Genomic DNA, 24230 nt, shown 5'->3' on the forward strand with positions numbered 1-24230 from the left:
CCCCCTCCCCCCCCCCCCCCGAGGTTTGTCATTCCTCCCCGCCCCCCTGAGGTTTGTCATCCCCCCCCCCCCGAGGTGTGTCCTACCCATCCTTCCCCCACCCCCACCACCCCCGAGGTGCATCCCTCCCACGCCTCCCCCCATAATCCCATTCAGAGGGTACAGGCGCAAATTTAAACAAAAACGCGACAGTTTTATTTCCCCAGCTGCGAGGGTAGAACTGAAATCCATGGGATCAACAATGTATCTACACGCCAGGAAAAGAAAAACAAAAATGGCAATATTATTACAAAGATCAGAGAGGCCTCCCCCCACCCCCTCCAGGTGGCGGCCCAGAGAAGTCCGACTTGTGCCCTCGCTGCAGGGGGAGGTTCATACAGCTTGTGTATCCCCCTCATAGGTTGCCCATCTCCCCTGGTGCTGTCAGATTAGAACCCGTTGTGAGAGTCTCTGCTAGTGCTCCTGATGAGTGAGAAAGGGTAAAAGACAAAGCCACGGAGGAAGCCACGGCGAGACTGCCCGACGGTGAGAAAAAAAAAGAGAGCGGGGCGTATAAAAATAGAGCAATTTTTCTTCTGGTCACAGAAAGACGAAGCAGAGGCAGCATGATTAATGTGGGGACACGGTAAAAAGGACACGCTTATCCACAGAAAACACTGACGTCATGTGAGCTGCACGTGTCATGTGGCCGTCACTGTGTCCGATGTCACAGAGGGGACTCGTCCAGAGTCCAGGGTTAAGGGCGGGCAAAATCAGGCCAATGTTTTCTGTGACGTCATAATTCTCTTTCTCCGGATAGGTCAGTGGAACAGACGCCGTGCGCCACGTGCAGAAGGGTCAGGTGGTACGTCCCCGATGGGATAGGGGAGGGAGACACGAGTGCGGTGTTTATAGGAGCTCAGAGATGGCACTGCCTCCTGAAAGAGAGGGGATGAGAAGAGGGGGTGAGTTATAGAGGGAGCGGAGTCTGGGGATGAGGTTTTTGCAGAGGGCTGAAGCAGCAAAGCAGAGGAGCGGACAGAGCCAGCTGGATCATCACACACAGTGAAAGCCGGCGGGTGCTGGGTGCAGGATGCTGGGTTGACTATTGCCCAATGTTACAACCCCCTAAAAACAGGACTGGCCAACTGCAGTTCTCAAGGGCCACCAACAGGCCAGGTATTGGAGGTATCCCTGCTTCAGCACAGGCGGCTCAGTCATTCTGACTGAGCCACCTGCGCTGAAGCAGAGATATCCTGAAAACCTGACCTGTTGCTCGCCCTTGAAGACTGGAGTTGGACTTAAAGTCCTAACTATACCTCGTGTATTCACACTCCCGCTATCTGGGACAGTTTGGGGAACATTTGTATTATCTATTACAGAGAGACGCAGAAGGTTGAAATAACTTTGTCAGAGTAGGTTACTGGCTCTGCACTTCTTTAACCTGTGCTGAGAAGCTGTGTAATACGGCAGGTATACACTTATAGGGGTCCCATGTTAAAATGGATAAGAAGCAAAAAGGGACATACTGTGCTCATTTGCAGGTCATTACCCCCCATAACTTACTTTGTAGTATCCTATTGAGATAGCACCTCAGTAATAGCACCGAGACTAGCACCTTCTCCAGTAATAGCACCGAAACTAGCACCTTCTCCAGTATCAGCACCGAGACTAGCACCTTCTCCAGTAATAGCACCGAGACTAGCACCTTCTCCAGTAATAGCACCGAGACTAGCACCTTCTCCAGTAATAGCACCGAGACTAGCACCTTCTCCAGTAATAGCACCGAGACTAGCACCTTCTCCAGTAATAGCACCGAGACTAGCACCTTCTCCAGTAATAGCACAGAGACTAGCACCTTCTCCAGTAATAGCACCAAGACTAGCACCTTCTCCAGTAATAGCACAGAGACTAGCACCTTCTCCAGTAATAGCACCGAGACTAGCACCTTCTCCAGTAATAGCACCGAAACTAGCACCTTCTCCAGTATCAGCACCGAGACTAGCACCTTCTCCAGTAATTGCACCGAGACTAGCACCTTCTCCAGTATCAGCACCGAGACTAGCACCTTCTCCAGTAATAGCACCGAGACTAGCACCTTCTCCAGTATCAGCACCGAGACTAGCACCTTCTCCAGTAATAGCACCGAGACTAGCACCTTCTCCAGTAATAGCACCGAGACTAGCACCTTCTCCAGTAATAGCACCGAGACTAGCACCTTCTCCAGTAATAGCACCGAGACTAGCACCTTCTCCAGTAATAGCACCGAGACTAGCACCTTCTCCAGTAATAGCACCGAGACTAGCACCTTCTCCAGTAATAGCACAGAGACTAGCACCTTCTCTAACCTTCTGCTTATTTAGATGTGTCTCATAAAATTTAGGTTGAAAGGTTTTACTTGTTGGTTCCCAGTATGTATCAGCTGTATCCCACCCCCAGGGAAAGAATCCGCTCTCTGCCCCTCGGTCCCAGGGAAAGAATCCGCTCTCTGCCCCTGGGCCCCAGGGAAAGAATCCGCTCTCTGCCTCTGGGCCCCAGGGAAAGAATCCGCTCTCTGCCTCTGGGCCCCAGGGAAAGAATCCGCTCTCTGCCTCTGGGCCCCAGGGAAAGAATCCGCTCTCTGCCTCTGGGCCCCAGGGAAAGAATCCGCTCTCTGCCTCTGGGCCCCAGGGAAAGAATCCGCTCTCTGCCTCTGGGCCCCAGGGAAAGAATCCGCTCTCTGCCTCTGGGCCCCAGGGAAAGAATCCGCTCTCTGCCCCTGGGCCCCAGGGAAAGAATCCGCTCTCTGCCCCTGGGCCCCAGTTCTGTATTCAGTGCAGAGAAAGAAGCCCGAGACGTGGGACTTGGACCAGCTAAAAATCCCACTGAAAAGACTAAGGACGCCACATAGTGGGATATTGTGCTGGGGTTATTGATGCAGGAAAACTGCCCTTCTTCCTATTAATTACGATGCCTGTCCCTCTGTCACACATTATCCTTTTCTTTGCCACTGTTGGAATGTCAAAGTGCCCCCTTTGTAAGTCTCCTGCCCCCCACATTGTAAGCCTGCTCCCCCCCCCATTGTAAGTCTCCTGCTGCCCCCTTTGTAAGTCTCCTGCCCCCCACATTGTAAGCCTGCTCCCCCCCATTGTAAGTCATCTGCTGCCCCCTTTGTAAGTCTCCTGCCCCCCACATTGTAAGCCTGCTCCCCCCCCATTGTAAGTCTCCTGCTGCCCCCTTGTAATTTTCCTATCCCCCCTCTGTAAGTCTCCTCCCCCCCCCCTCTGTAAGTCTCCTGGGCCCCCATGGGTTGGGAATCACTGAACAGCGCGTGTGAACGATGCATTGCCGGCCATTCTGACACGGACGGTATCGCATGCTGAATTTTACGGTGTGTTCCAAACAGGCTGTGCATGTCACAATTAGGGAGAACCCCCCTCCCTTCTGGGACAGAGAGGAACACTGCGGTCAGGAGGAGGCAGAGAGGAAGCCCGAGTCTTAGGCCGAGATTATGGTGCCGGTGTCGCTGCGTGCGCACGCCCGCCATTCACTCTTTCTGTAGTGGGCTATGCAAGCTACCCCAGATAATGGTGCGCCTGCCGGCGAAGAGGCGGCTGCACGTGAGCTGGTTCAGCCAATGATGGCGAACCAGCTTCCTGACGCGTCCGCCATGCCCCCATCACGCGTCTACAATGTCCTGCAGCCAGGTTCACAAACCGCTTGGGCTGCAGGAGTGCGCGCGGTGACGCGCTCGTTCGCACGCGGCCGCGCAGGCACCATAATCCCAGCCTTAATCCCATCATTCAGGGGGGCACGATTCCCGGCTGCAAGTCGTTACAAGTCACCGGGACAGGCGAAACAGTTTGAATTTCATGCTTCGGATCAGAAATTAATCCTATGCTGCACGGACGAGCAAGCGGTTTTAATGGGCAGTCCTAACCTTCTCACATAACATACAGAATTGTTCCCTTAACATTATAGTGAAGTGACTGATTTTATTTTCATCTGAAACACTGTGCTTCTCTCGTATCAGTCACTTAAAGCTGCAGACCGAGCAATATCCTACGTGTTTTTATGAATAAATCAGTTCTGTGCTATGAGAAAATACTTGTAGCATTTTTTATTATTTTTTTTAAACTCTGAATTACACTTTTTATGTATTAGAATGTAACAAGTCTTTTTTTGTTTCTATGGCAACCATTTACAAAGTCACACTGTCTGCAGAATACTCCTCTACAGCCATTTAGTGAACCCTCGAGCCGAATCTTTGCCGATCGATCGGCAACTCTGTGTGGATTGTATTGATACACATATTAAAGGGGGGAAAATGAAATGTAAAAAAAAAAATGGCAGCTTGGACTTCTTTAACCCTTTGGCTGCCGAGAAGAGCGATGCAATGTGTTGCCAAGGGGTTAATACCATGGAATACTGCCTGGCTAATTTGGATAACATTTTAAGAAGGGAGTGTGACACTTTGCCCGTGGAAAAGGCGGTTCCTCAATCTCATCACGAAGGAAGTGATTACATATAGACCAGGGGAGGCCAACTCCCGCCCTCAGGGGCCACCAACTGGTCAGGTTTTCAGGATATCCCTGCTTCCGTACAAGTGGCTGAATCAGTGTTGTGCTGAAGCAGGGATATCCTGAAAAATGTACCTGTTGGTGGCCCTCGAGGGCAGGAGTTGGCCAGCCCTGATATAAACAATTTACATCCTCTGAGGTCTTTGGTTACCAGGGAAATCAGAGAAGTCAAATCAGTCTTAAATAAAAAATAAATGAAAGCATCTAATCTCCCAGATTTAACCCAGAAACCGTACCGCTGCTTGTACGTACAGCTGGAGGGGTTCAAACTGCCCCCCGCCCCCTGACCTTGTGCTCGTCTCGCAGCCTCTCCCGTCTGCCATGAAGGTGTAAAGAGGCGTGTGCGAGGGGGTGGTGCCCGCCCAAAGCCAGAGCCGCAGAAGCGGAGGGGGTGCGGGCGCCTGTGTGCGCTGTGCTTACCTGTCAGCACCTGCGGCAGCTCACTCTGAGCTCTGCCCTTCATTCCTCCTTCCAGAGGCAAACCTCTGTCCCCCTTGCCGGTTTTCGGTTTAAACGGGGAGTCTCTCTCTTTACCTTTAGCTCCTTTTGGCCGTCCCGATTGCTTCTTCTTGGATTTACTGTCCCCTTTCACGCCCAGCAGCGGGTGAACTTCTGCCGGTGCGGACGAGGAAACAAGAGACGAGCGACGGTTAATATAATATCGCTTGTGGGGTGAAAGACTAGGAACGGCACAGGGACCCCAACATGTTCTGTGTCCCCCTCATGACAATGAGCGCCCTTATGTTGTACTAGGCCAGGGGTGGGCAACTCCAGCCCTCAGGGGCCACCGACAGGTCTTCAGGATATCCCTGCTTCAGCACAGGTTGCTCAATCAGTGGCTCAGTCGCCACCCCTGTGCTAGGCACTTTCTTGGGGCAGATTTGGCCGAACCCCTCTGACAGAGCGCCCAACCCGATCGACACGGAACTAGTGCTCCCTCCTTCCAGCATTCACGTCACGTGAGCGTTCCAGGAGCGCTGGTGTCACGTGAGCGTTCCCGCGTCATGCGAGCGTTCCAGGAGCGCTGGCGTCACGCGATCCATCCAGGACTAAGGATAGCTTTTTTGCATTACTGTACAAACAAAGGAACAGAGCTAAGCAAATAATTTGGATGACTGTTCGTATCTTCAAAACATTAAAGATTGTGAAAACCCTTTAAAGCAAAAACATTTCTCCCTGCTCATCACTTTGTTAGCCCCGGCAAGGTGCTCATCACCGATACCCCCCCCCCACCCCCGCGTGTGCCCATCTCCCTTGTTTGATAGCCGATAACCCTACTTGTGGGTGCCTCGGACTCACCGTCATTAGGAACTCCTTGCAGCTCGATCAAGGTGGTCTTCGGCTTCTTTTTGGGGGGCGGCACCCCGTCCGATGAGGCCTGCCTCTTCTTGTCTGCGCCTGCCCCGTCCTCGCCCTGCGACACCTGCACCGCGTCCGGAGGGGGCCCGTAGGGGTTCTCCTCGGGGTCCTCCACCTCGGGGGCGATGGGAAGGTACAGCAAGGCTTTGGTGTCCTCCAGGTCTTCGTCGCTGCAGGGAAACATGCTTCTCTTTTCATCACGCTAGCTCTTGCCCAGCGCACTACCGGGCCCAAAATGCTCCCCTTCCCCCGCCGGCAACCGACGGGGACAGCCCGACGGCCGGAGCTCTTACGCGACTGGTAAGAAGATGGATTCCAAGGGAAAGCGCCGGCAGCAAAACAGCGCCAGATGTATCGAAAGAAAAGCTGCATTCAATAGAATTGCTTTTCTTTAAAGAGGCTTATCCTATAGGCCAGAGGTGCTAAACTGCAGTCCTCACAACTCCCCCCGCCCCCCAACTGGTCAGGTTTTCAGGATATCCCTGCTTCAGCACAGGTGGCTCAACCAGAGGCTCAGTCTTTGACTGAGCACTGATCGAGCCACCTGTGCTGAAGCTGGGATATCCTGAAAACCTGACCAGTTGGGGGGGTTTTGAGGACCGGAGTTGAGCCCCCCTGCGATAGCCGCAGTACCGGCCGATCAGCCCACCCGAAATTCCCCATGAATTTCATCCGAAAACAGCCCGATCGGCCACTTCAGATATAGAATAAGCCTCTAAGTCCAGCACGGTATCTGTGCCGGGTTTGCAGCACTGAGACTGATAACCAGATCCCTAAAACTGTGCAGATAATGGAGAAACAAATCCGTGAACTTCATGAACTAATCACACCCAGAAAGGGGGAGGGGGAGAGAGGGGGAAGGGGTGTGTGTGTGGGCGCGCGTTATCAAACACCGGATTACCTGCTGCAGAAAGCTGCGATCGGATCCACGCTTGTCACATCTACCTCCTCGTCCTCGGCAGCGTCCCCTCCTGGAGGAGAAGAGGCAGAGTTATCACTACGTAAGCAAACAGAGGCTCAGTGTGCGTTACCTTAGATGGATTAAAGGGGCAGGCACAGAGGAGCAGGAGGGGGGACAGAGAGCAGGCACAGAGGTGCAGGAGAGGGGACAGAGAGCTGACACAGAGGTGCAGGAGAGGGGACAGAGAACAAGCACAGAAGGTTCAGGAGGGGGACAGAGAGCAGGCACAGAGGTGCAGGAGATGGGACAGAGAGAGCAGGCACAGGAGGTGCAGGAGAGGGGACAGAGAGAGCAGGCACAGGAGGTGCAGGAGAGGGGACAGAGAGAGCAGGCACAGGAGGTGCAGGAGAGGGGACAGAGAGAGCAGGCACAGGAGGTGCAGGAGAGGGGGACAGAGAGAGCAAGCACAGGAGGTGCAGGAGAGGGGGACAGAGAGCAGGCACAGAGGTGCAGGAGAGGGGGACAGAGAGCAGGCACAGAGGTGCAGGAGAGGGGACAGACAGCAGGCACAGAAGGTTCAGGAGGGGGACAGAGAGCAGGCACATAGGTGCAGGAGAGAGGGCAGAGAGCAGGCACACACAGGACTGGTTTCGGAGACGAACCCCAGCTCCGGCAGCCCTAGAATAGGTCTCCCTGGCAGGATGCGTCCTCACATTTACCTGTTTGCTCCGGCTCACTCTTATCCTCGTCCTCTATATCGAATTCGGACTCCCGCTCCTCGTACTCCACGTTCTCATCCAGTTCCTTGAAGTCAGGGGCAAAGGCGCTCCAGTTTTCCTGAAATAAAAGGCGGAGCAGGCAACACATGTGTATATATATATAGGCAATACGATACCGTGTATGAGACGAATATCAAGAGGCAGCACTCCAATGGATGGTCAAAAAAAGGTTTGTATTATAAAGACATCATAACCAACATTTCGGTCCTACATGCGGGACCTTTCTCAAGGTGATGTGTTTTTGACCATCCATTGGAGTGCTGCCTCTTGATATTCGTCTCATACACGGTATCGTATTGTCTAAGTTATTCTCTACAGGATTTGCACCCATCATCTTGATTTACCTGATGGAGTGCCTATTGTTCTCATTTAAATGAGATATATATATATAGATATCTATATATATATATATATATCTATATATATACCACGACTATTAAGGTTATGCTGCAGTGGAAGTGCTGTTTTCTGGGTGATAATGGTGAAAGACAGGGTTGCAGACCTGTCTAAGACATGCAAATGAATATACAGGAATATTTACAGTTGCTTTATATATATATAGATATAGATATATATATATTTATACACAGATTAGATCATATATAATAGAACCCAGAACATCATTGTATTTATACATACGCAGATTATATCATATAAAAGGGAACACAGGACATACTAGAAAATGAGGTGTGTATTAGTGTGGGGGAAATCAGCAGCACTGAGTTTTCGTTTTTTAATATCAACATGAAATTCCATATTGTGATTATGAAAGGATTAGTCATTTGGCTGGGAGGGAGGAAATGGAAGGGAAAGAGGGGGTCCGAAAGCTGAACTGCATTAATTTCAGCTCTGGGGACCCCCCCTGTCGCTGAAATACTCCAAAGGTGCCGCAGTACCATCCCTTGTTGGGGTAACAAAATGGACTTTTAAATCATCCATCGCAATGTCCTATTTGGCCCAGATTTAAGAACCAGAAAGTACTGGCAGAACCAATGAAGGTTAGTATCTTGTGAACCAGGGGACCCCGAAGCAGCTGAAATTAACACGGTTCAGTGCTGGGGACCCTGCTTCAAAACGGTTTATTTTTTATTTTTTAAATAGACTGCTCCTTTCAAACTAAACTATTTCATGTAATTCAAATATAAATGTGCTTTCTTAGACACACACACAAACACACACACACACACACACACACACACACACACAATAGCCCTAGTCTCCCCACTGCTGGATGAAGCCTCCCCAATCATCTCCCAGGTACTTCGGTTGCAGCCTCTCTTCTCCACGCTGCTCCAACACATTTTCGGATTTAATCTCTCCCATTTTACTTTTGTTCGTCGTCTTTGTCTTTTCATTTCCCTTAGAACCCAGTGGATTATCATCTGCCCACGATGGTCATTTCTTCTTGTGACATGTCCAGCCCATCGCCATTTTAATTTCTTTACCCTTCTGATGATGTCACAGACTTTTGTTTGCCTTCAAACCCATTCATTATTTCTCCTGTCACTTGGGGTAATACCCAGCATGCATCTCTGTAATACCCAGCATGCATCTCTCCATACTTCTTTATGTTGTCTGAAGCTTCTGAATTATCTTCACATTCATGGTCCAAGTTTCACATCCATACGTGAGCACGGGCAGAATACACGGGTCACATCCATACGTGAGCGCGGGCAGAATACACGGGTCACATCCATACGTGAGCGCGGGCAGAATACACGGGTCACATCCATACGCGAGCGCGGGCAGAATACACGGGTCACAACCATACGTGAGCGCGGGCAGAACACACGGGTCACATCCATACGTGAGCGCGGGCAGAACACACGGGTCACATCCATACGTGAGCGCGGGCAGAACACACGGGTCACATCCATACGTGAGCGCGGGCAGAACACACGGGTCACATCCATACGTGAGCGAGGGCAGAATACACGGGTCACATCCATACGTGAGCACGGGCAGAATACACGGGTCACATCCATACGTGAGCGCGGGCAGAATATACGGGTCACATCCATACGTGAGCGCGGGCAGAATACACGGGTCACATCCATACGTGAGCGCGGGCAGAATACACGGGTCGAAAAGCTTCCTTAAAGGGCAGTGGAAGATTCCCTTGAAAAGATTCTCTTGTTTCTTTCAAAACCGCTCCATCCCATCTTCCGTCTCCCGATTTAATTGTCCCTCGCCGGCCGAGGCAGACACCGTCTTCAACTTCTTCTAGTTCTATTCCCTTTATTTCAATCTTTACCGAGTTGACAAATTTGTTGAACGTCCCTTTGGTCTTGCCAAGATTCATATGGCGGCCACCTTCTCACTTGCTTCAGCGAGTTCTCTGATTTGTCTTCTGGACTTGTGGTAAAAAAATAACAACTTCCTCTGCAGATCGTAGGCAACTCAAGCATTCACTGTTTGTTTTGATTCCTATATCTTCCCAATGCACCGATGTCTTGAACAATTCTTCAAGTGTTAGGCTGCGGCCATGGTGATCGCGATGGCGCGGAGGAGGCTTCGCGCGGAGCGATCACACAGATGTGTCTCTATGAGGCTGTCCATAGAGTGCGCGAACGCGCATGAGAGCAGAGGCGCCGGCATTCGCGATGCAGGAGAAAACAGAAAAATCTGTTTTCATGCGCGGCAGTCGGGCGGCAGCCAGGTCACGTGAGCAGTTCGCCCAATGAGGGAGAACCAGCTCCGTGACGTCACAGCCCCCCCCCCCCCCCCATCTCTTCTGCATGCAGGACACAGATCTCTCCTGCTGCAGGCGGCGGGGAGAAGCCGAGTGAACGCTTGCGCCCCCTCCAGCGTTCACCATGGCCGCAGCCTTAATGAGAAAAGCTATGGTGACATGGTGTGTATGATAGATAGATAGATAGAATAGATAGAATAGATAGGATAGATATCTTAAGGGCCTGTGAAGTTTGACAGCTGGTCCAATAAAATTTATCATAAGACCTACATTTTCCTTTTTCTCCACAGATGTGTGTATTTAAGCATATAGATTTTTATATTTATAAATAGAGAGAAAATGGCGACAGAAGACTGTTTTTTTGCAGTAAATGAAGCCTCAGCTGGCAGGATGTGTGTAGGTACCAAGAATATCACCACATGCTGCAGCATTTTAATGAGACCGATTATGGAAACTCAGGAGTGGAAAGGGGGGGGCCTTCTCTATAGGTGGGCCTTCTCTATAGGTGGGTCATCTCTATAGGTGGGTTCTGGTCACAGATATTAAACATACTGCAAAAAAACGGCGACGGATATAGGCATCATTTATCACCCACTGGCCGCCTGGCATGGAGGAGCACGGTCCTCCCACCAGCACTGGCAGGGTTAATAACTTACCACTTGGTTCTGAGCCCATATGGAGACAACCCCGCTGGAGATGGAGGCAATGATTGGCCGGACTGGGTGCCACTGAGGGACAAAAAGCAGAAAGCAAAGGGGCTTAGTGTGCAATTTAATAATAGACAGATACATACAGTCCCAGTGGGATGTTACTCCGTGTCCTTAGGAAACCTAAGTGACAATCGAGAGCAGCTGTAGTCAGCACGCCCTGAACTGCAGCAAGGTCATTTTCAGGGGCAGTGGCTCTGCAGTGACATGAGGGTGTGACCACAGGAACAATTACATTGCAACATTGCACTGGTACAGTAAGTAAAGGGGGCGCTGCACCATTGAGCTTACAATCTACGAGGAAGGGGAGAGTGGAAGCTTGAGGTACAGTGGGAGAGAGCGATAATGGTGTGTGACCAATGGCTATTTGCTGCGCAGCTACGTTCTTGGTAACACTTGGTAGGTGTTGTGTAAAGGCAGGAGAAGTATCATTGAGGATATCAGGAGGTTTGTGCGCAGGCTTCTTCCTGGCAGAAGTGTGTTTTAGGCCACTTTTAAATGTGTGAAGTGGTGAAGGGTGGGAGTGGGGGGGGGGGGGGCGGGAGTCTGATCTTGAAGGGAAGGGGAAATACATAAGTGTGGGGTGTCCCCGGATGAGTCCTGGTGGTGGGAGTGGGTTAGGAGTGTGGAGCAGAGAAGAACACCACAGGCAGAGTGGAGAGGGCGTGGGGAGGGGGAGCGGGAGGATGGGTACTGCGAAGAACTCTGTACACGAGGACTAGCGAGTGATGCTTTTATTTATGGATAATGCTAGTACCCGAGCAAAGAAAATGGATCAGCGCTCAACAATACATCAAGTCCAAAACTAAATAATCATGTAACCAAAGCCAATTTTAAAGCAGCCAAGTAGCTGCTATTTAATGAGGGTCCCTCACAGGGTCCAATAAGATATTAACAGTTTGGACACGTATACTCACAAAGTGCCACGTTTCTGGGCCCGTGGCCCCTTCCCCAGGCTCACCGGCCAAGAAACGTTGCACTTTGTGAGTAAATGTGTCCAAACTGCTAACATCTTATGGGACCCTGTGAGGGACCCTCATTAAATAGCAGCTACTTGGCTGCTTTAAAATTGGCTTTGGTTACATGATTATTTAGTTTTGGACTTGATGTATTGTTGAGCGCTGATCCATTTTCTTTACTGATGTACTGGCTTTTGGTGTCTAGCTGTAGGGGCACCGGATCGGGGCACAGGATCGGGGCACCGGATCTGAGCACCAACCGGGCCCAGGTGAGATATCTCTCTGCATTAGATCTAAAATCTCACATTTGGTGAGTGCATATTCTATTCTTTTAATCCTGGCACCCAAAAGCACACAAGGATATTTGAACATTAATTTAAGTTGCCATGTTATTAAATAGAAAGCTTTAGCAAAATGAAAACAAAGAGGAGGAGGAGGAGGAGGAGGGTCACAGTGCGAGGTCATTAAGGCCAGACACCAAAGGGGAAGGAGAGCTCACAAGACGCGCCAACTCACAGCCACGTCTAGCAGCAGCTCCCCACGGGTCCCGTGGAGGATTTTCACCAGGTTCCCGATGCTCTTCTCCCAGATGTAGAGCGCGTGCTGCCGCGCGGAGCCTGCCACGATGTACTCGCCGTCCCCGGAGAAGCAGCACTTCTTCCAGGGCGTCCTGTGAGGTGGGATAGGGAAGGGGTCAGCCTCGGACTCTCCAACCAATCATTCGGTCAGGTCTAATTCTGCACAGTCCCTGCAATGCAGCGGTGGCCAACTCCAGTCATCAAGGGCCACAAACAGGTCAGGTTTCAGGATATCCGGGCTTCAGCACGGGTGGTTTATTCAGTCCCTGCTTCAGCACAGGTGGCTTACTCAGTCCCTGCTTCAGCACAGGTGGCTCAATCGATGATTGTGCCACCTGTGCTGTAGCAGGGATATCCTGAATTGACCGGTTGGTGGCCCTTGAGGACTGGAGGTGGCCGCCCTGCTGTAGAGTATGTGTGTGCTTAACAGTTTGAGGTTACAAGGTGCAATCTTATTTTCAAACCATTTAAAAATTTAACTGGCGGCTTAAACTAATCTAAAAGCGACGATTTGGCTGCTTCTTCTCCTCATGTATCAGTTACAAGTGAAGTTGCTTAGGGGTCACAGAATGGGGGAGTGTTGATCAATGAAGTGTTTTCTCTACCCTGATCCCACCCTGTCAGAGAACCGATAAGGAGGAGGAGATAGGGGCACTGCCTGTGCAAACTCTTGCTGAACACAGTGGCGCAGATCCAAAAAAAGGGTGCTAACCTTTACTCCCAGGAGAGTAAAGGCGTGTTAATGCTTAGCACCGTTTTGTGCACCTGGGCCAGTGACATCAAATAAAACGGGAGCAAACTCCTCCCAAGTATAAAAAAAAATGAGTTAAAAAATTATAGGCATCAGATTTTGGTCAAAAAGTGTCTAACACCGTAAACATGTCACTGCCATCAGTACACTTTGGCCTAAGAAAGGCTACTTAATAAAAGGTTGCGGCCTGAAGAAGCTTCTTTCCACAACACGATTTAATGGGATTTAATGCAAACGGCTGGGGTTCTGCCACTGCAGACGGCTGGGGTTCTGCCCCTGCAGACGGCTGGGGTTCTGCCCCTGCAGACGGCTGGGGTTCTGCCCCTGCAGACGGCTGGGGTTCTGCCCCTGCAGACGGCTGGGGTTCTGCCCCTGCAGACGGCTGGGGTTCTGCCCCTGCAGACGGCTGGGGTTCTGCCCCTGCAGACGGCTGGGGTTCTGCCCCTGCAGACGGCTGGGGTTCTGCCCCTGCAGACGGCTGGGGTTCTGCCCCTGCAGACGGCTGGGGTTCTGCCCCTGCTCTCCCTGAATGTTAAGCTGTTTATTCTGCGCTCTCTACCTGTTCACCAAATCCTGCAGCTTCTGCATGGGTTCCGGCTCTCCATCTCTCCCGCAGGTCAGTATCTCCCTCCCGTCGTACACTCGGATGATCCGGTCCGCTGTGTTTATCAAGAAACAACTGAAAAAGAGAGAAGACAGAGACAATATTTATACGTACAGTAAAGTGCCAATCACTTTAACCCAGGGGCCACCAACTCCAGTCCTCCAGGGCCACCAACAGGTCAGGGTTTCAGGATTTCAGGATACGTTGAGGACTGGAGTTGGCCACCCTTGCTTTAACCCCTGTGCTGAGACACGTAATCGCAATGCATCGCAGGGCATGCCGCACCTGGCAGCGAAATGGTTCCATTTTCTCAAAATCAATGTGAAAAATTTGTATGCTAAACACTGTAATTTTGCGGAGCTACTATGTGTGTATGTGTGTGTGTGTGTGTCTTTATTTATAACACTACTTTCACAACTTGTTAGCGAGAACCTCAGACAAAAAGAATGCAAGTGTATTAAACTGTATTGTATTGTATGTCTTTATTTATACAGCGCCATTTATGTACATAGGGCTTCACAGTAGTAATACATGTGGTAATCAAATAAATAACAGATAATATAAATAACAGATCATGGGAATAAGTGCTTCAGACATAAAAGTAACATTAAGGAAGAGGAGTCCCTGCCCCGAGGAGCTTACAGTCTAATTGGTAGATAGGAGGAACATACAGAGACAGTAGGAGGGAGTTCTGGTAAGTGCGTCTGCAGGGGGCCAAGCTTTATGTATCATGTGTTCAGAATATCCACAGTGCTACTCATATGCTTCTGTGTCCTAATAATGTCACCATTAATTGTCGGCTCCACATCTGTGGGGGGGAGTTGGTCTTGCACAAGTTGAAAAAAATTGCAACTCTCTCCGACTCTTGTTCTGATCGTGCGCAATGGAGAGAGGGAGAGGGGGATATTTGCTTATTAAATGTGTAACAATTTTACGCTATAGGCCGTGCGCTCTCTTTTTCTTTTATTTATAGTTATATAAAAAACATTTTTGGTTTTAATATATGCCGTCTTTGGTTACCTTTATTGAAAACTAATTTCCGAAGCTACCAATTGATTCATTCTCCCGTGATCAATTCAGCAAAGATCCTGCTTCCCAGGGTTCACTAAATGGCTGCCTTTCAGTTTAACATCAATCCTTCAGTCAGTGTAACGCAGCAGCTACAATGTATCCATATATTACTACGGTAACATTAACCCTTGTTACAGTTTGCAGCTGAAACAGCTGGGAATATTGGCAGCAAATGATCACACACAGGAAAGTGTTACTAAGATCTTGCACTGCTGGGGAGGTGGCTAAAGCCTGTTATAGAAATTAAAGGATGCTCAGTGTATTAAAACACCAAAAATGGCATGAAGAGTTGAATTTTTAAAAAAGATAGTAAGTATGTATTATCTAATACTACAGAACTGATTTTTTGACACACACACACACACACACACACACACACACACACACACACACACACACACACACACACACACACACACACACACACACACACACACACACACACAAACACACACACACACACACACACACACACACACACACACACACACACAATATTGCTGGGATTGCTAGAGGTGATAGAACAAGAGGTCGCGTTCTGAAGCTGAAGGAAAGAAACCAAAGGATCTCATAGGGTCTGGTGTTTTACAGCAGAGGATACAGAACAAGTAAGGAGACGGCCACTGGTTCTAGATCCTCTGTTGTAGTTCTGTGTTCCAGAATATTGCTGGATCTCTTTCATTTCCATATGTGACATGGCGTCGGCTTGTATGTCACGTATGGAAATGAAAACCAATCTTTGGAATTCATGCGAGTCTCCTCTCCCTTCCTACCAAGTGCGTGCCGAGTCTACAGCACAGAGCAGACTGGGCAGAGTGACTCCTATCTGCAATCAAAATCTAATGTAAGGGAATGAATTGCATCGATACTATACTGAGACCCGTAAGAGCTAGAGAATGAGGGACACGGCCCGGGTGATCTTGATTGGTCCCACGTTTAACATTAAGTGGACAGACTGGGTGGCACCTCCCGTCACAATGCACTGCTCTCTCACCTGCCCTTCCGTGCAAACTCGATGGATTTGATCGCCGTTGTGTTGCTGGTCCCCGTTGTAACTCGGAAAGATGCCACCAGGTCCTGAGTGTCGGTCTTCAAGACCAAGATCTGCAGAGAAGCAGGAGAGGGGTTAACCTGTGAGCGGAGCCCGGGTTATTCATTGTGTAGGGTTGGAGTGCACTCCTCCCACAACACATCCCGCCCGATGTGCACACGTGGCAGATGCTTAATCCCAGCGTGCGCGACAAACGTCACGACAAAGAAAACCAGTCTCGACACAAATATACACCAATATCGGCTTCCCCGCTTACCTTCCCCTTTGCGTTCCCCGTGTAGATATATTCCCCCCGTCGGTCAAAAGATGCTACCACGTTGAGGTCCGAATCGTCATCTACGGGTAGGACCACGTGGCTGGAGTCCGACAGAGTCAGCATGACGGGGGCAGATTTCATGGGGCACACCAGAACTTTGTTCCTGTATCATAAAGAGAAAGAGGGGGGCATTATGAGAAGGGGAGGGGGTGGGGCACTTGCATAAACCCCTTCCATCTCCATGTTTTCCAACACACCAGTTCAATTGTAATATCTTGGGGCAGGAAATAATTTTATGTATTAAGCTCTTATTTGGATTCATCTTCCCTGTCCTGTATCATCTCTGCGAAGCGCGGCATACACTGTTCAGAGCTATATACATAAAAATACAATTCAACAAGAGTGAGAGGTGAGGACAGAGTCTGCAGACAGCAATACCTGGCCGAGTGTACCTGTCGAATGAAGGCGGTTCTCATATCAGTATTGCTTTGCAGTATACAGGTCTGTTTTAAAAGGCACATTCCCTCCAAAAAATAGTCTTGGAGTAAAACAGAAAGAATTGGTCATTTTTATGATAATCTCTTTCTTCCATCCTCTTTTTATGCTCCCGGAATCATTAGGCGGCACATACATCTCCAGTGAAAGAAACGACAGCCATATTCCCTATTCCACAAATGCTTTTAAAATAAATAAATAGCTTCTGCTGAGGAACGTTATAGTATAAAATGGTGATAATAACGAAAATGTGTTTTTGAAACCACAGTGTAATAGATTGGACCATTAACCCCATAAGTGCTAGAGGGGCTGCAGTGCCATAGCAGTACCACATGCAGTACCTATCACCTGAGATCAGACTCCAAAAGACTATTCATGGTCTCAAGACTCAACAAAGTATCCGGACGTTCCTCCTTCTCCTTCCGTGCACCCCAAAACTGGAACAACCTACCAGAGACTCTCATATCCACCACCAGCTTAAGTTCTTTCAAATCTAAGGCTGTCTCACACTTTAATCTGGTCTGTAACTGTTTCATACGCTCATAATATATATTTTCTTTAACTGTGCATGCAATGTCTTGTATATAATGTATACCTTGTTCATTTATGTAACTGTATTTGTAACCATGTATTATTTTGTTTTACTCTGTGCCCAGGACATACTTGAAAACGAGAGGCAACTCTCAATGTATTACTTCCTGGTAAAATATTTTATAAATAAATAATAGCTAACTCATAAAACTCCTGATGCAAATATCGCCATTCAGAAATACTCAATTTCTGGGAGAGATAGGTCAAAGAGAGGAGGTGGTGTGCTATTTTATATTGCAGACACCTTACAATTTATACTGTTAAATTGTCCCCAAGCCCACCCTTCTTTGAAATCCTAGTTGGCAAAATCTGCCTCCCCTTTTCTAAGCCCATCTTGCTCGCTGGCATCTACCGCCCCCCTAAAGCCCCTCTAGAATCCCTGACTGATATCACCCGGCTTATTGGCTCCATTTCCTCTCTGAATGAGAAGAGTGAGCTGCTAGTTCTTGGGGATTTCAACTTCAATTGGCTTGACCCCAAAACCACAAAATCCAGGTACAACTGAAGTCACTTAACCTATCGCAACTCATTTCCCAACCCACACGAATAAACCTGAAATCGCATAACCATTCCTTGCTAGACTGGATTCTCTCCTCAAACCCCAGCAGAATCCAATCCTCTGGCATCCTTCCTGACATTTTCAGTGACCATGCAATAGTGTACTGTGTAAGGAAAAGTAAACCGCCCCATTCAAGCCCTAAAGTTCTCCTCACTAGAACATTTAGAAACTTTAACCCACAACAGTTTCTGGCTGACCTTACCAACTGCCCATGGCACAGAATCGATTTAATTCCCGACCCTGATTCTGCGCTCGACTATTTCCAGTCCGAGTTCTTAAAACTCTTTGATACCCATGCTCCACTACGCAGAATAAGGGTACGGGGGGGCAGACCTTCCATGGGTTACACCTGACCTTATAGCAGCGGTGCGCAAACTAGGGGGCGCAACCCCCAGGGGGGACGGGAGATTTTGCTGGGAGGGGGCGCGGGCAGTTGCAGAGGCCCCGCGCTCTTCCCCCAGGCATTTAAATTAATGCCTGGGGGATCGCAAGAGGCCCCTGCAACTATTTACTTACCTTGCTTCAGTCGGCTTGTGTTGCGTCGCCATGGCAACGCGGCATCAAATTACGCCGCGGCGCCATGTGACATCACACGCGTCAAATGATGCCGTGGGTCACGTGACGTCATATGATCCCGCAGCGTCATCTGACGCGGATGAAGGTAGGTGGGGGGAGCAGCGCTAAAAGTTTGCGCTCCCCTGCCTTATAGCACTCTACCAGCTCAGGGATACCTTGTGGAAAAGCTACAAAGTAACTGGCACTACTAAGGATCTCAATCACTACAGATGCACGCGGAACATGTGCACAAGGCAAACAAGGCATGCAAAAGCACAATATTACTCTGACAATCTCCTCCAGAATACATCAAACCCAGCTAACTTCTGGAAGGTTATCAACAATATATTCCAGGCTCCTAACCATCATGAACCAAGTAATATCACTAAGGGGGATATTACTCTGACAAACCCCACTGACATTGCAAATGCATTCAATGATTACTTTGTGGGGTGTGCTACTAACTTATTAATGAAATGCAACCCAAACCACAAACTTCATTCTGAGAGTACCCCTATAGCCCCACCCCTTCCCAACACTGCCCACAATTTTCAATTTGTCCCAATAACCGAAGAGGAGATTACACAAGCGCTGCTCAACGTAAAACTAAGCAGCCAATGTGGACCTGACTTACTGCAATCTAAGTTCCTAAGACTTGGTGCCCCAGCCATTAGCAAACCGATTGCTTCCATAGTCAACTCTATCCTGTCTGCAGGTCATATCCCCAGGACCTGGAAAACTGCCAGAGTTGTCCCAATCTTCAAAAGTGGGGACAAAAACACTGTCTCAAACTACAGGCCAATCTCTCTTCTCCCAATACTATCCAACGTCAGAGAAAAATGTGTTCACTCCCAATTAAGCGATTACTATACCAAGACAAATTTCCCTAGCCAATTCCAATCTGGCTTTCGCCCCAAACACTCCATGGTAACTACCCTGCTAAAAGTTTGCAATGAGATCCAGTGTGGAATGGAACAACTCACTGGTGCAATATTCCTAGATTTTGCAAAGGCCATTCATACTGTTGACCATGCTATCCTGCTTAAACTCCAGTGTTCTGGAATAGGGAAGCATGCTTTAAACTGGTTTGCATTCCTACATATCAGGTAGATCCCAACATGTGTCTATCTCAGGCTCTAACTCCAACCCCTTGGATATCACCTGTGGTGTCCCTCAAGGCTCTGTTCTGGGGCACCTTCTCTTCTCAGTGTTCATCAATGATCTTCATACAGCTTATAAGGGAGCTTCAATACACATGTATGCAGATGACACAATCCTATATGCACACAGCCGTAGCCTCTCCGACCTTGAACACATACTTCAGTCTGACTTTTTGAGACTTGAAAATTGGATTTCCCAAAACAAACTGTTTCTAAACACTGACAAGACTGTAACAATGGTATTTGGGACCAAGGCTAAATTTTTAAAGCTTCCAGTGACCGAGCTCCAGATCAGAACCAACGCTAACACCACCCTAACGCCTGTTACAAGTTTTAAATTGTTGGGCATATGGTTTGACTCCCATTTAACATTCGGGATGCACATTGATACCCTGACATCCAAAACCTATGCCAAACTAGGTGTACGTTTCAGGAATAAATCTTCCCTATGTCTGCTGGTCAAAAAGCGTATCGCACAGCAGATGCCAATGCAAATAATCGACTATGGGGACATAGTATACGGCTCCGCACCCCAAACCCACCTTAGCAAACTTGACACCCTCTACAATTCAATATGCTGTTTTTTTCTCCAATGCAACTACAACACACATCACTGCGAAATGCTCAAAAAACTAGATTGGTCATCACTTGAGTCTAGGCACAAAATTCACCTTTCCTGTCTTGCCTTCAAATACTTTCTGGGCGAGCTACCCGTCTATCTGAACAAGCTCCTCACCCCTACCACATGCAGCACTTATCATCTGAGATCTGACTCCAAAAGACTGTTCATGGTCCCAAAGTTCAACAAAGTATCCGGCCGCTCCTCTTACCGTGCACCCCAAAACTGGAACAATCTACTGGAGACTCTCACAACCGCCACCAGGCGAAATTCTTTCAAAACTAAAGCTGTCTCACATTTTAATCTGGTCTGTAACTGTTACATACACCTATAATATATATTATCTCTAACTGTGCCTGGGGTGATTGGCCGCGTTCATGCTGCGTGGGGAACAGCAGAGAACTCAAAAAAATTATAGGTATAATTGGACATAAAAAATGTAACCTAGCAATAGTCAGTTAAAATAAAAAAGATACATTGCAGACTGACATACCGCAACACCCTCCTACTGTCTCCAAGTGCTCCCCACTTACCACTTGGGTTGTAAGCTCTTCAGGGCAAGGAGACCTTTTTTCTAATGTTTGCTTTTCTGCATTGCCATGACGTCTCCTATATTACTGCTGTACAGCACTGTTTACATGTATTGTGCTATACAAATAAAAGATATACACACATCTGTCGTGCCCTCTCTCTCTTCCCCTCTACTGTCTACTTACTGATCTCGGGGGTGGAACTGGACTTTGAGGATGGGGGAGGGGAATCGGAATCGCTGGTCGCAGTCTCCGGACAGGATGTCCCACAGAGACACCATATTATCGGTGGAGGCGCTCACCAACTTGTGTCCGTCCCTGCTCCAGCTGCAAGACAAACGAGGAGCCAAGTAAAGTACCACAGTCTCTTTAACCCTTCGTTGTCTCAGGTGGTCGCCACAACGTTCCACAGCTAAAAAGGCTAAGTGAACGTGTTGGTTCACAGGAGCAAAGCATCAGACCATGCGCTGAATATGTCAACGTAAAGTTAAATACTTCTGAGTTTAGTGACTGCAAACAGGGAGATCTCTGAATTTAAGAGCAGCTTCTTGGAATCGAAATACAGTATCGGATTCAACAGAGGATGCGAGGAAGGGTCATTAACAGTAATAAGTCCTACACAAGGAGAGGACATTCTGGTGTGTCGCGTCCTACCTCAGCACAGACTACTCACCAGAGCGAGCACACAGGGTGGATGTGTGCGCTGATAATCTTAGCAATGCCCCTCGTTAAGAAGTCCCAGATGACGATGCGGCCGTCGTTACAGCCCACAGCAAGAAGGGTCCCCCACCTATTGAAGGTGCAGGTGAGGGCCATGCTAATACAGTCCAAGGTGCCATCGGCCTCCTGCCAGCACACACAGGGGAGAAAAACATCATTAGAACTGGTAGTATACAGATACTTAGCAGAGGTATGTGGGTTAGGGAAAATTCAGGAGCTTGGTAATCAAGTCTCAGACATTTGAAACAAGGGGTAAGGCCACCTCAGATACTGCGAATGGGACATTTCATACAGAAAGCAAAAAAGATAACACACACAATTTGAATCCTCTTATGTGCAGTGCTCAACTGCTCTTAAAAAACCTACCAGCGGTATTCTCCAAAACACAAGCTGATGTACACCGATGCAGTGCCCTTTATTTATTGACACTGAAACAATGCGTTCAAAAAATGCTTCTCTTGGCATTAAAATTGCCTTAATACACATATACCTTACATTAAAAAAAAAAAAAAATTTTTAAAAACCAGCACACAAAAGTGGATAAAAACTGTCCCTGTGAGTGTGGGAAGGATATACACTGAGGCACGTCACAGTGCTTCCGAGCGATTGCTATCCAGCCCACGTACAACTGCACAGAACCGAAGATAAGCACAAAGTTACCCCAGGCTTGTTGTGGGGTATTTAAACTCACCTCCGGGTAGTTCTGCCCAAAGGATTCTGCAACACGAACACAAAGAAAAGGGAGAGTTATGTGCATTAAAGTAGCAAACATTGAGATATCGACAGAGACCCAGCCACACGCACACAGACCCAGCACGCGCACACAGACTGTCAGAGACCCAGCCACCGCACACAACATACAGATAGACTGACAAATAAACCTTCACATAGTGTGTGCATATATAACACACAAATTAAATACTTATACCCAGAGGTATGAATAATTGTATTGTGTACATATACACTGGCATTGTTTAATAATACAAATATATATATTTTTTCTTATATACACACACAAGTTGCATAAAGATAGTTTATTCATGAAAACGGCGCATATACATACACACATACCGCACACTTATGTCTGTAATTCCCATTATGTCTCCTATTATTTTGTCACAAGTATTACTGCTGTGAAGCACATCTGTCATTGAACATACACTCCTTTGGGGTGTAAATAAATTGTTGCTTTTATATATCATAAGATTCAGAGCAACATACATGCACAATGACAGATATTAATTGTTTGCTTATGGTTTCAAGAACATTTCCCCTACAAAAAATCACCAGTGTTTGTGTATGTGTGTGTGTGTGTTTGTGTTTATGTATGTGTGTGTACATTTGTGTGTGTGTATGTATGTGTGTGTATAATACCGTCACATAGTGAAAGTATCTGTCATTGTGGGTAGAAGTGTATTTGGATACAGGATGTCTGCGCCCTCTCCGCCCCGGTCTCCCCTCACCGAGCAGCTCCAGGTTCATGGCTCCGGTCTTCACTCCACAGAAACCGAGGTCCCCTCTCCGGGGCTGTCCGACCCCGCGCCTTTAGGCGGGCACCGTTAGACACACAGAAGCGGGGCAGCTGGGGGCCAACCGGGGAGGGGATCGAGAATTCTTGCCGGTATGACAGGCGGCGGCACGGACACCCTGGGGGCTTAGACAGGCGGCGGCGCGGACAGCCTGCGGCCTACGGACAGGCAGCAACTGGGGTGCAGCGCTTAGAGAAGTCCGGCTGGGAGGCTCTGCTGCGGCAGAAAGGTTCCGGGGTGTGAGTAGAGAGATCATATGTATGGGATCCAGTATAGTAACGGTGTTATTACTCAGCGCTCTCTCACTGGCTCCCAGTTCTGTAGCAGAAGCAAAGCGGAGAGTTATAGATCAATTCCTCGCAGCCAAGGCGCTCCAGCTCACTCACTCGCTGGGAACAAGTCTTATTGGAAGGCAGTGTCACTCAGGATAGTATCACACATTGGAAGGCAGTGTCACTCAGGATAGTATCACACATTGGAAGGCAGTGTCACTCAGAATAGTATCACACATTGGAAGGCAGTGTCACTCAGGATAGTATCATACATTGGAAGGCAGTGTCACTCAGTATCACACATTGGAAGGCAGTGTCACTCAGGATAGTATCACACATTGGAAGGCAGTGTCACTCAGAATAGTATCACACATTGGAAGTCAGTGTCACTCAGGATAGTATCATACATTGGAAGGCATTGTCACTTAGTATCACACATTGGAAGGCAGTGTCACTCAGGATAGTATCACACATTGGAAGGCAGTGTCACTCAGAGGATAGTATCACACATTGGAAGGCAGTGTCACTCAGGATAGTATCACACATTGGAAGGCAGTGTCACTCAGAGGATAGTATCACACATTGGAAGGCAGTGTCACTCAGGATAGTATCATACATTGGAAGGCAGTGTCACTCAGAGGATAGTATCACACATTGGAAGGCAGTGTCACTCAGACTAATGTCACTCAGAGGAAGGCAGTGTCACTCAGGATAGTATCACACATTGGAAGGCAGTGTGACTCAGGATAGTATCACACATTGGAAAGCAGTGTGACTCAGAGGATAGTATCACTCATTGGAAGGCAGTGTCACTCAGAGGATAGTATCACTCATTGGAAGGCAGTGTCACTCAGGATAGTATCACACATTGGAAAGCAGTCACTCAGATAGTATCACTCATTCGAAGGCAGTGTCACTCAGAGGATAGTATCACTCATTCGAAGGCAGTGTCAA

The 24230-nt window shown here is 48.4% G+C and overlaps 1 protein-coding gene across 3 annotated transcripts; it reads right to left on the reverse strand.

The window, feature by feature from the left end:
- Positions 1–172: 172 nt before the first annotated feature.
- RBBP5 (RB binding protein 5, histone lysine methyltransferase complex subunit) lies at positions 173–23308 on the reverse strand. 3 transcript variants are annotated; one of them, XM_075613746.1, is made up of 14 exons: positions 22939–23308; positions 22167–22192; positions 21429–21601; positions 20942–21082; positions 16247–16409; positions 15934–16043; positions 13824–13943; positions 12452–12605; positions 10926–10997; positions 7518–7635; positions 6799–6868; positions 5838–6082; positions 4959–5150; positions 173–917 (listed from the first exon to the last, which is right to left on the reverse strand). In XM_075613746.1, exons 1-14 carry the CDS (start codon positions 22955–22957, stop codon positions 889–891), a joined length of 1632 nt encoding a protein of 543 aa, XP_075469861.1. In that variant the 5' UTR covers positions 22958–23308; the 3' UTR covers positions 173–888. The 3 variants fall into 3 exon arrangements, with proteins under 3 accessions (XP_075469861.1, XP_075469863.1, XP_075469862.1); XM_075613748.1 differs by having other exon boundaries at positions 5073–5150; positions 22939–23253; XM_075613747.1 differs by having other exon boundaries at positions 5838–6067; positions 22939–23249.
- Between the last annotated feature and the right edge of the window lie 922 nt (positions 23309–24230).

The sequence above is a fragment of the Ascaphus truei genome, chromosome 9 (assembly GCF_040206685.1).
Source record: "Ascaphus truei isolate aAscTru1 chromosome 9, aAscTru1.hap1, whole genome shotgun sequence".
In the NCBI taxonomy this organism is placed as follows: domain Eukaryota; kingdom Metazoa; phylum Chordata; class Amphibia; order Anura; family Ascaphidae; genus Ascaphus; species Ascaphus truei.